We start from the raw sequence: 13009 nt of genomic DNA, 5'->3' as shown, positions 1-13009 counted from the left end.
ATACAGTACATTCAGAGACACCATCAAGGTGTTTTGTCATTGATCACTGAGTTACTCTAGTTGTCTGCAGCATGGTGTCTAAGTATCCCACATTTTCTCATTCTATAATACTGTACATTATAAAAATATTTCATAAATTATTTGGTATTATTTCAACTTTTCTATGTACATAGTGCTATGTACTTCGGCGTCTTTTCTGATTTAGTGATTTAAATGTTAAACTGAAATTGTATTATGTTTCTTAAATGAATCCTAATTTACAATATTTATAATAGTATACTCATTATATATATATATATTTTTTTTTTTGTAGCACCACTTTCTATTTTGTAGTCCCACTTAAATAATTACTTATTGCCAGATATAATATAATAATTTGTAGTAATCTGTTAAATGATTTCTGATGTATCTACACATTAAAAAGGCTCTCGTGCAAAAATATCCAAAATTTCAAACACAACAGCATATTGTAACATTGTAGCAATAACCATTGTAACAGTAACCTTTACCAAGTTTGTCAAATAGCACCAATATCTGTAACAGAGTTGAATGGTAAGACACACAAGACTGGACCATAAAGTTAAATCATAAGTTTCTCCTCAGGTACCATGTAAGACCAAAAAGAATAACAAGAAATTACATCTCATTTAATACATGTTACATAAATCTTTGCTGTCCATCATTTTTGCTCTGCTCAACCTTCTGACTTAGCTTTGATAAGGTGACCACTAAACGTGATGTAGGTGTCAAAGTCATCACTGAACACAGCGTTCTCTCTCTCGCCCTTATAGAGGCGGACCCACACCTGATCGTCCCTCTCCAGCTCCAGCATGAGGCTCTGGCTCTGCATGATGGAGCGATCGCTGGGCTGCGCATACAGGATGGCCATCTCCTGCTCGTTCTTCATCACGTGCAGGTACGTTTCCTTCTGGTTCCAGGTGTGCGCGTTTAGGCTGAAGAAATAGATGCCGGGGACGTAGCAGAAGAACTTGCCCGTGAACATGTTGAAGTGTCCGTACAGGTTGACGAACTCTGTGTCGAAGATCATGGTCTGGTAGTAATCGTTACTGTGCAGGGCCTTCTTGCGGCCCACGGAAAAGGCAGCGTAGTAGGACTTACAGGCTTCTCCGGGGGAACCGATGCTGCCCTTGGTTCCCTTCACGCCATGGGGCCCTCGGGGTCCGGTTTGCCCTGACTTGCCCAATTTCCCATAGGGCCCTCGCCCACCAGTGTCTCCCTTTTCCCCTGTAAGGGAAGGAATGTAGCAGGGAATCGTAGACAAGTTCAGTTTGTTCAAGCATCATTAAAAAGGTCTTTTAAATTCTTTATCTCTGATTTATCATGTCTCGCTTCCTGAAACTTTGTGTTTGGGTTAAGCTTTGGAGGGTGTTTTATTAAACCTCAAATAATAAAAAATTATGGTTTTCAAATGACTTAATGGTCTTGTTTGTGCGGAGCGTTGAATAGAAGATGGCGCCAATCTCACGGCCATTTTTCTTCTGTTGTTTGTGACCATTTGGATCATAAAGTCACTTTCTGTGGTGGTTTGAACTTTTTGGTGCATGTTTTCCAGCCCACAGAAGCATCCTGTGATTAACCAAGCCTGGCCTATATCATTTACCGACAGTGAGATATTCAACTAAGATTGACGTTTATCCAAACAATTGTATACAAAGACAGTCAACAGATTATGTAAATTGTTCTGTAAATGTAAGCCTTTTGTTCCTTTTTATCCTTAAAATGGAAGATATTTACCTTGTGATTTGTATATTTGTATACAGCAACAAAAAAATCCCCCAAAGCTGAACACTTATAGTATATTTTTATGGTTTGTACCTTTTAGAATGGTGATGTTTATCTGTGGCACAATCTGGTAGTGTGGACTGGCATACTGAGGGGGCTCCTCTGCAGGGTCACAGCATCGCCTGCACTCTGTTCCACTAGAATCACAAGAGAAAATGATGGATGGATGGATGGATGGATGGATGGATGGATGGATGGATGGACTGATCAGTAAGTACCTTCCATCTCTGTAGTATTCTGTGGATCTCTGATAATCTCTGGGCTCATATGGGTCTTGTTCTGCATCTCGGTTTTGGGTAATGTACGGCTCGGCCCATTTGGCAAACACCACCCCCAGCAGTACCAAGTTTGACAGCATCTGAGACAACAATTAACACATCATTTGGATAAAAGTTGAAAACTGGCAGACTCAAAATTCAATTATATTTAATAGTTTTTGTCATTTATTTTTGTATTTTAGTTCAGTCTACATGATGTTCCATCGATGTTCCTGTTCAATTTGCATATTTTCTTTCATAATATTAACAGTGGGTGTATATTTATAATGTGTGTGTGTGTGTGTGTGTGTGTGTGCGTGTACACACACACACTGACAACTGTTTAATTTTTTTTAAACAGTATAGATGATTCATTTGTAGTAATGCACCTGTTTCACATATTCTTGAATGTGTATGTCAGGCCATAAATCCAAAAAAACTGAGCGCTTGGTCGCTTGCTTTGGTGTTGCCACCCCTCAGTCCTCATGCCACCCCTTTGCCACCTTATAAATCATTTTCTAGATTCACCCCTGATTTTTAAGTTTGTCAGTCACCAGTTAGTGCCCATGATAACCACCAGAGGGCACTCCACCCTGGACGATTGTTATTCTTACACGGACTTCATTTCCCATAGTTCATTGCCCTGCCTAATCATCATTATTATTTACAGCTGTTTCTTATTAGCTCATTACCTCACCCTGTATAAGCCTGGTTATCTCAGTCATTCATAGCGAAGTCTTGTCTAGTGTGACTTCAATGCTGAGCATTCTCCTGGTTCTGTGCAATTTGTGTTTTTTTTGTAATCTTTTCCCCGGTGTTCTCTGTTTTTGCCTTTGACCCTTTTATTGTTTGGGGTGATTATACGGTGTTTATGAACTTTTGCCTGTTTCTGACTATGATTGTGGATTACCCTTTCAATAAAATTGCAGTTCGTCAAAATATGCTAATTGATCTGGAACACTTAATTAAAAATGAATTTTTCTCTGAGCATAATTATTAATCTCTGCACACTCATACGAGGTTAGGATTGTATGTACAGTCTCACATGTTTAAGCCTTTTGCTGGATGGTAGGGTCATGACTGTTATAACATGACAGATTTAGTACCATCCCTGCTGTGTGTTATCATGTATCTGCAATGAGCTATGTTATTCAACCTCTAGCATTTGACTGATGAAAGCAACAACAAAATAGTTTTGGGTTAAAGCTATGTATAAATCAGACCACCATTATGGAATTTCATAAACAACAATCAGGTGATGAAAGCTAAAGAAAGGCTCTTGCAACAGTTTGTAAAAAAAATTTAAAAAAATAATAATTCTCTGTGTTATAAGAAAACATGAAAACATAGTCTGAAAAGTTATGAAACCAATGACAAGATATCTCGGAATGTGTTGTCCAATTTTAAATTGGCAATCATACAGTACTTGATGTTCAGATGAAACTATAAATCTCATATTTTTTCCTTCTTAGGACAGCGAACAAAAAAATCAATTCGCCTTGTTTTCTGCCTTTCCAAACCATGAGGCAGAAAGGCATCTAATGATCAGTCATGAGCAGAAAATATTACACATAATGAAGCAAGACATGAGCCAAAAATTCACTTAAACTGAAGAGAAAGTATTTTAAGGCCAGTCTCTCCATCTTTCTTTATTAGTGTGTTGGTATTGGAAGATTTTCCAGTAACAAGCTAATTTTTATAGCAAGTAGCAGTATAGTGTTTGCTGGTTTTTATATCACATTTGCACACAAATTACAATAATCGTCCACTTTCTCTCTTGTATGTAGTGTTGACAAGTGATTTAAAATCATTTTCAGATGGTTAATTTGGGTCCTTGCCGGGGCATTTATGTTTTCATTGCCAGACTGAAATATTTAGTTAAATGCTGCTATTTATAATTATGTTTTTGAGTCAGTTATGTACTCTAATTTATATAAAGTAGGGTGTTTGTTAGTTTTATTAGCTATTTTTGATGTATATGTTCAGGTTTATGGCTAAGTTTAGTCAATCTTGTCTCTTTGTCAATTTAATCCCTCTCTGATCAATTATAATCTCATTATTTATTTCGTTAGTATTGTCACAGTAAATAGCTTTGAGTAGATATGACAATCAGATGTGATCAACTCCTTAAACAAAAACATTATCAGGCCTTTATATGCATGCATTTCTGTCTGCATCATTATCTGGTATTCCCTTTATTGCTAGCTGTCCCACTAGCAAAAGTGTTTTTGTTTTTTTTCTGCTTAAGAACATACTGAAAACTCCCACAAAGTTGATTAAAAGCCCACATATTTTGTGAGGTAAAATGCTCAGCTATTCAAAACACTTCACAACCCATGAAAGCACTGGTCAAGGCCAGCATGACCTCCAAAAGCTTAATGTGGAGAGAATCAAAACACATCTGACAGATTACAAATACTGCATCAACATTATTCTATAAAAAAGTTTGTACATAAGTAATGTAACAAACAACTATACAGAATTAAAGTTAGATTCACAATTACAATCTTCATGAATAAAATAATTAAACTTTTCTTATGTACAAAAAAATATGATGTACCTCCTAAACCACATGCTTTACAAGAAAGAGTTAAATAGTTAGAAAATGTTGAAAAAAAAGTTCATGAATGTTTTAGGGTGATATTATATGGTCAGGTCGGTTAAACTTTATTTTGGTGGTCCCCTTTTGACATTCTGTTGACAATAAGTAACGTTGCAACTACATGTCAACTAACTATCATTAGTGTATTAGTTGAGTATTAGTAGACTGTTAGGGGTAGGGTTAGTAGAATAAGATATGTACTTGCAAAGTTACTTCTAGTCAGTACTGTTGGGGAGCATCACAATACAGAGTTAGCAGACATTAAACTCTCATACTCTAATGAGAGTTAATTGACTTGTAGTTGCAACGTTATAGTCAACAGAATGGCAAAAGGGAACCATCAAAATACCTTGATGTCCAAAAGTAGAAAATCTCATTTAAAATTGGAGATAAACAGAATGATGTTTCTTTCTTTTTTTCTGGTCTGTGACACTGACTCAATATCCCAGTGTGGAACAATGATAACAAGATCAACAATAAACAAAAGATATAATGATGTTTATGAAGTAGAACTTGATTTGTGCACAGATTACACAGTGCAACAGAGAAAATCCTACTTTAGCCCAACAGACTGTCATCATATTAGCTGTGCAGTGTTGCAGCACTACAGATAATGACACAAAATAATTGCACAGTATGCCTGTGGTTTCAGGGTTTGAGATCATTGATATTGTTTAATAATCTTTTGTAGAGATTGTAATGCAGTGTTCTATCTAAGAATGCATTGATAATATATCAGTTATACTACTACTATTACTTACTTACTTACTTTTTTTGTGTGTTTTTGAGCCGAGTACATATGACATGTTCACTCACATGATTCCGCCCATACAGCATCTTGACTTGCACAATCCAAACATGCCATAAAATATTTAAAACTATAGACTGCCTATAATACTGAGATGAATAAGGTTTTTTTTGAGCCCGCCACACCACAGTAACCCTTCTCTAATCATGAGGTTGAAGAATGACGTGCTATGTCCCACTGTTTAATAAACTCACTGAGATGAAGCCTCTGTTCTACGTGTATGTGTGTGTTTTAGAGTGATGTTTAATGTAAGAAAAGGTCAGATCACTCAATTTAGTCTGAAGTTCAAAGCAGTTTTAGGGTGGTGCTTTGAGGTTGTGCACGTCTAATCCTCCATAAGCTTATGATGTGTTCACCTGGGTATGTCATCTGACCATCTTTTTTTGTACTATGTGTCTATAAGACTGGTGTTTGAAAATAGGCAGAGACTAAAGGAAATTAGATGCTGTGTAAATAGTGCTATATACTGTTTGCATCCCAGTGTAAATATAATATGCTGTATTTTAACAAAATAACCCCTTAAGGGTAATACAACACCAAATGCTTCAGCTTGATTACATTTTCTGGTTGCTGTGTTCCCCTTACGTAATATATTTTAAATATAAGGCCACTTCTCTGACATCAAAAGCACATTTTTTCGTAGATTTTTCTGGTGCCATCTGACTTTTTGGCTTCAAATAACTGGGGGAAAAATTAACATATTCAGCCCCTTCAAAATGCCTGCTTTATATTATGTCCCTTTTGCTGCTGTTTCCTTGGTTATCCTCTTTGCATGCAGCCATGTTTACAGTCCAACATCTGATATCCTGGCATGAGAATCCCTCTCCTTCCTGCGGATGTTGGGGTCTTGAGGTCATGTTTACATGTTCAGCACATCACTGAGTCCTCTTTTAGTTCAAGCCCAGCACCATCAACATCTACCCTGACCTTTTTTAAACATATTACATAAGTAAAGACTGTTTTTTCACCCTTCTTCTCCAGAGAACTCCACGCTCCACGCATCATTTTCAGAACATCTAAGAGTCCCTGAACCCTCTGTAGTTTTGAAACCTTGAGTGGAGAGCCAAGAGTCAAATGCATAAACATTCGACTGCTTTCTTTAGTCATATATCATAACTGGTTTTGGCCATTGAAGCTTCAGATTACTGAAAATTAAATTGACAATTGACCTTATAAATGCACACTTCTGGTTATATTTTGAACAATTCATTGGTGCATTTAAAAACAAAACGTTTGAATCCGCAAACTGTTATCAAAATGTAGTAACTTGCATTTTACTGTTTGAAAAAAAACTGGGGAGGGGTTTAAAAACGTGTCCCAAACACTCTGGGTGTCTTCCAGTGGTTGGACAAGCAAGACTTTGAGCACACTATGGACACTGTAAGGTCATGCCGTGACGTATCAATCTTCTACTGGTCAAAAATCTTCGTGTGATGCGAATTCGCAGGTCAGAGTTCACCAGACTTGCAAAACAAGCTTGCGTTTCCGGCCTGACGCATTTACATGCATGAATTTCACACTTCACCTTTTTGAAACTACATGGTGAACATCATAATTCATTCATTTTTTATTTCAGACCCATAGGTCCATATCAAAAAGATAAAAGGAAATGATTTTCCATGTTCCCACATACCTAAACTGCAAACAGAAAGGTGTCATAACAAATTCCCATTGTTATCACAACAGATCATAATAACTACTAATATGCATTTTGGTTTTTGCCATCCCTACACAATTCCGCAGGCATGCAGTGGCGTGTCGGAACTACGAGGTGTGGCTTTGGAGGATTTTCTCAGTGGAAAACATGCAAGCGTGTGGTCTCTGCTGAATCCTGCATGGATAACAGTCGGCCAATTCTTACTGTAGGTGTTTGGTTCTGGATCATATTTAAGGAGAGGCCCACCAGGTGCACTGTAACTCTTTTCTAAATTTTCCTGTCTGAGGTCAGCAGCTGAACATAAACAGTTCATCACTGGGGTAAATTTGGTCTCTTTGACTATAGAAATGAGGTACTGGCTCCATTCTTTGGGTTTGGGTGTGTGACCAAACGCTCCCCAGTGGCTGACTTTCAACCTCATACTGAATGCTTCTGTCACTAGTCATTTAAAACCCCCATATACCAGGTTCAATCTACTGTAACATGTACCCTTTCCTACTGTACATACTTGGACCAACATGTTATTCTCGCATTCAAAATCTTTCCAATTCTTTGCGGCTGTTTTGTAATCCAGTTTCTTCAGAGGAAGTTGAATGAACCTCAGGGAATTAAAGTGAACATGACATGGTCTATTAACTAAATAAACATCCATCTTATTAAAACAACAATTTTCTTTGCTTTCATAACTTACAATTAATTAGTTCCTTGAGTTCATTTGGATGTTAGTGTTATCAGGAAAGGCAAGCTCTTGAAACACAGCTGGGCTCAAGTAGTTTGAGTGTAAAAATACTTTCTTTTTCCATACTTTCTTTGAAAGAATAACATACTCATATATTAGTCTTGTGGAAAGACTCCCGCGGCCTCCCCAGTCCCATTGAGTTATTTTTTTAACATGCCTATTTTAAATCATTTTTTTAGTTTAGACATTTGTACTTAAATTAAAACTAAATAAATAAAATAACTGAATTATTATAATATGAAAACTGGGTGCCACTCAACATGATCTGATAATGTATACTACTTTTTGAGTTGCACAATGCATAGTTTTAAGGACTATTTTAGTATAGAATGATTATACAATGTATACTAAGTATTCAGTAAGTTAGTATACCATTCCAAACACAGTCTGTTATTCAGCTTGGTATTTGGTGGTATTGCATTTGATGGCAGCCCAAGATTGTGCTTATAACAGGGCAATGATACATTGAAACCACAATTTGTCGCTTTACTTTTATGTCCCCTTCCCATACAAGACAAAGGGTAGAGACTTGTTGGTACAGGTACATGATGTTATTCAATACCTTGTTTGCAAACCGAAAGGATTGTTGAAGTTCACCCCCAGCAATTGTCTACACTTTTTTTTTTTTTAAGGAGGAGGATAAGGGGAAAATTCATTCGTTCATAACACTGGATATGAATGAGTGCACATTGTACATACTATATACTGCAGAAATGATAAGAGTACTTTGTTAGTATATTATTTTTAGAAATACCATTACTTTAAACTAGAAATAGACACTGCTGGATTTGGTTCTGGCCCTGACATCAAAGCTTACAGTGCGGTCACTTTGAAGTCTGTATGGCAAAACACTAAGGTCAGTTTCACCCTTGACCTATATAAGCCACTGTGCCTTAACTTAGATATCCTCCATGGTTCACTGAACTGAAGAAAAACACTCATCTTCAGCTTATATTTTGCAACCCATTTTACTTCCACAATGTATGGAAGCTTGTTTCTGATACAAAATAATAGAAGAGGATCTGGAATTTTTTTCTCAGAATTTCGAGTTTATATCTCGCAATTCAGACTTTATAACTCACAGTTACGAATTTACTATATCTTACAATTCTATAAAAAAAGTTATAATTGTGGGACATAAGCTTACAATTGCGAGGAAAATGTCAGAATTTGGAGTTTATATCTCGCAAATTCTGAGTTGTTTTCTATATAAACTCACAATTGCAAGTTATAAATTTAGAATTGCAAGATGTAAACTCGAAATTGCGAGAGAAAAGTTAGAACTGCAAATTTATATCTTGCAATTTTGACTTTATAACTCATAATTGCGATATCTTTGTTCTGAGGAAAGTCAGAATTGCGAGTTTATAATTCTGACTTTATTTCTCGCATTTGCTACTATTTCTCAAAATTGCGAGTTTAATTCTCACAGGTCAGAGGGGAAAAAATGATATCTCGCAATTCTGACTTTATTTCTCTAAATAGTGAGGTAGCCATAAACTTGCAATTGTGAGTTATAAAATCCTAGATATTAACTCACAATTCTGAAAAAAAAAAAAAATCTCAGGTCACAATTGCCTTTTTTATTTTTATTCCCTGGCAGAAACAAGCTTCCATGATAGTGTGATATATTTCAAAGTGAAAGAAAAAAAATCTGAAGGACTTTTTATCTACTGGGGATTGACTGGAGTAACATGCACTGGTGAGTCATTCCCTGATAAACCTCTGCTCACTGCCATTTAATCTGTAATACTATGCAAGAAAACTCTGTTACACAACTTCTACTATGTAGTTTGAAACATTTGGTGGGTTTAAAAGCATCTGGTGTACTGATCTTCATAGTGTCATATTTCCACTGTTTCTCCCAGTTGCAAGAAATGAGGCAATGTGAAATTTGTGATGCCATGCCTCAAGAATTCCTGTCCTAGATTCGGTTCCTGCACCCTGTGGCAGTGCTACTCATTCCATGGATAATCAAAATACATTTTATTATTTATTTTGTCTCCATGAAATTTACAATGTTCCTACATTGCACGTGATTTAGTAGATCTTCCTTGGGGATAGGGTGGGAACCAACACTAGCCGAATTAATTAGTTTTCATTATATTGTAATATTAAAACCACATGAAACCCAGGGTGTTGTTACATTCAAAAACATTGAACCCAGCTGTGTCCTTTCGCCTTGCACCTGCTGTTAAAATGTATGTGTACATTTCAAAGCTTGATGGATCTAACACTCATCTTGACATTGTCTCAAAATAAAACACAATTATAGTGGAGAACACCTACATGTTTTTTTATATCACTCTTATGTATACATTCAATGTGAGCAACACATAAAGTGAAATAACTACCTGTCATTCATGATCTGATAATGTACTCATTCACTTACACGGTGCATTGATAAGTCAGACAGTAAAAAGTGAAAAACACAGATAAATCTGGGCATATTGTTTTGCATCAGGATTCAGTTTCCCTGACATCTGGAAAAGGTTTTACACACTGTTTCACTTGCCATTATGTGTAACCATGTGATCTATTTACAAAAGCCCCTATTTACAAAAATGAAAAGACATGCAGTATTATTGTAAAGTTCTAACTTAAAACATCCTACTGAACATCCCCTACCTTTATCTTGGCAGGTCCAAACCTGAGGGTCCACGGGATGCACTGAGGATGCTTGCGTTGACTGGGCTGCACTGTTCGGTCTCTCTGAGAGTCTTATCGCCTGTCAGTGTTTTGAAGACATCTCCCTTCTGCACTCCCAAACTCAGCATGCCATGAGGAGCCAGGGAAAAGTGCAGGAAAGGAGGAGAACAGAGGGAGGAGCATGGATGCATCCAAGAGGGTGGGGTGAAATGAAAACAACAAAAAGGACAAGTTGAAAAGAAACCTTGCAAAAAAAGCAACCAGAGCAGACCAACTGGGTAGAGGGAAGCACACAAGGCTGTAGAGAGAGAGAGAGAGAGAGAGAGAGAGAGAGAGAGAGAGAGAGAGAGAGAGAGAGAGAGAGAGAGAGAGAGAGAGAGAGAGAGAGAGAGAGAGAGAGAGAGAGAGAGAGAGAGAGAGAGAGAGAGAGAGAGAGAGAGAGAGAGAGCACAGTTGTGTCCCACCTTGTTCCCAGACTTTTCAGACAAATGTTAAGTAGCTACTGATGGTTTCAAATACTCTTTTAAAGAACAAGATTAGTATTTTAAGAACACAAACATTTCAGTTAAGATTGTAGGGCTAGAAGCATTGTAATATATTGACAACAAACTTTTATTTGAAAAAACATTGACATTTGTCTACTAACTATTTGTCGAATTTTGCATAAGCCTAAAAAACCTTCAGGCATATAAATATAAGTACAGTTGTATATCATTTTTAATGTTGATTTGAAACAGTTTATGTCCATGATATTGAGCAACTTTCAGTCAAGGACAAAAGGATGCTGTTCAAACATGCACCATGGTTAATCATCAGATTCAGATTCAGGCTCTCCATGTTTATAATCTCCGCAAAGTGCTTTTCCTCCCATTCACTTGATTCATCATGGCATGAGACGTGTAGTTACTGTTACTGAGAAAGGTCCTGGTGTTTAAGCTTATAGACATGCTAAATGGTACAATGGTAAACATGTCTGCCAAAATAGCTGTATTCCATAAATCAGTGTAAACAAAGGAGAGTCTGTAAGTACGTATAAGATTTTGAGCTTAAAGGGCATTAGTTGGAGGAATTTTCTCAGCACTGTGGATTAAGACATTGCCATATGTATTTTCATATTATACAGAGGAATGAGAAAAAATGTTCTCATCAGAGAACATCACAAAAATGGCACAAACTTGATCCGTGTTGCAAACAGGTTTCTTTTCCCGCTCATGTTAGTGCCTGACTGCCTGCTATTCATATCAATGACCACTAGATGTCCTCGTTAGCAAATAAATCTAACTCTAAACAAACACTTCTGTCCACAACCATTCAATAATATTCGCCTGTGGAGTTACTACACGTTGAATGCAAGTATCGTTTTGTTTAGTTTATAATTTTAAATCCATAATTATTACCATAATCCCGTTTTACAGTATAATAAATAAGTAGTAATAGGTCGAAGCTTTTGACTGATATGTATCTGGAAAACTAAAAGCCAAATGAAAAATGTAACAAAAAACTGTGGCATTATTATTTATTGGGATATAATTCAAACATATTTATAATAAAACACACACACACAAATATATATGGCTATGGTTTTGGCTCTTTCAAAAGCTCGATTACAGGCTTTTTTCTGAACGGTTCTAAGTTACTCTGAGACTCGCATTGAAAAACACGTGCAAGACTGTTACGCAACCTGCTGGAAAACATTACAGCCATGTGACCGTGTCCTGATTGGATACTGTGTCACCAATCAAAGGAGCATCCACCAATCAGCGAGTGGGTGGGCGTGTCCAAGCCCCAAAACACTTCAGCGAGTACAAGATGTTACGCTGTCCCACTCTTGTCCCACTGCCTTGTTTATTACAAAGCATTTGCCTCACAGTGTGTCTGTAAGCTGGACACCCATAAGAACAAACCAGATGGAGCACGTATTATATAGATGACGCGTTATCTTAAGATCTTAAGCCTAGTGTTTTTCCAAAGCATTTACGATCTGATCCAAATATCCACTTTATATGTATTATATTATACTTCTATTTATTATTACTTAATTTATTATAAAACCTTCAAATACTTTTGTTACTAGTATTTTTATTTACTTATTTTATTAGGCTATTTTTACTATTATTTTAAACTAATAGTAAGTTATCGAAAAGTGACTAGTGTCTTCTAGTATTTATTTATTTGCTACTGGTATCCCAATAGTGACAAGTAACATATCTGTAACTACTGTAACATTAAACATTTAAAATGTAACTTGAACAACTGGAATACACATTAACATGCATGTAAATGTAACAACAGATTCTTAGTACAGGTCCGCTATTCTATTCACCAATACAAATCACTGAATAAGACATATGTGGGACGAATGTAAAGATGTCCACATATAATGAATTAATTGGTGTTCGAGACAGTTAATGAGACTGACCTAATGAAACTCGTCCAGCGTTTCTCCCACGTGACTGTGGCGAGCGAGGCGTTGCCAAGGGGAAGTGACGTCACA

The 13009-nt window shown here is 36.6% G+C and overlaps 1 protein-coding gene across 1 annotated transcript; it reads right to left on the bottom strand.

Annotated features, from left to right (window-relative positions):
- Nucleotides 1-309: 309 nt before the first annotated feature.
- c1qtnf1 (C1q and TNF related 1) lies at nucleotides 310-10648 on the bottom strand. The gene is made up of 4 exons (XM_084135440.1): nucleotides 10495-10648; nucleotides 2022-2161; nucleotides 1837-1940; nucleotides 310-1245 (listed from the first exon to the last, which is right to left on the bottom strand). Exons 2-4 carry the CDS (start codon nucleotides 2159-2161, stop codon nucleotides 695-697), a joined length of 795 nt encoding a protein of 264 aa, XP_083991566.1. The 5' UTR covers nucleotides 10495-10648; the 3' UTR covers nucleotides 310-694.
- Nucleotides 10649-13009: the final 2361 nt, after the last annotated feature.

This window comes from Abramis brama (assembly GCF_963993115.1).
Source record: "Abramis brama genome assembly, chromosome: 14".
Taxonomy (NCBI): Eukaryota; Metazoa; Chordata; class Actinopteri; order Cypriniformes; family Leuciscidae; genus Abramis; species Abramis brama.
The sequence above is the reverse complement of the archived record's forward strand: the minus strand, read 5'-3'. Positions and strand labels throughout refer to the sequence as shown.

Coding starts and splice junctions, on each gene's coding strand:
- c1qtnf1 (XM_084135440.1), bottom strand. CDS start 2,161: ATGCTGTCAAACTTGGTACTGCTGGGGGTGGTGTTTGCCAAATGGGCC. Junction 1,941..2,021: donor GAATACTACAGAGATGGAAG/GTACTTACTGAT, acceptor TTGTGATTCTAG/TGGAACAGAGTGCAGGCGAT. Junction 1,246..1,836: donor AAACATCACCATTCTAAAAG/GTACAAACCATA, acceptor CTTCCCTTACAG/GGGAAAAGGGAGACACTGGT.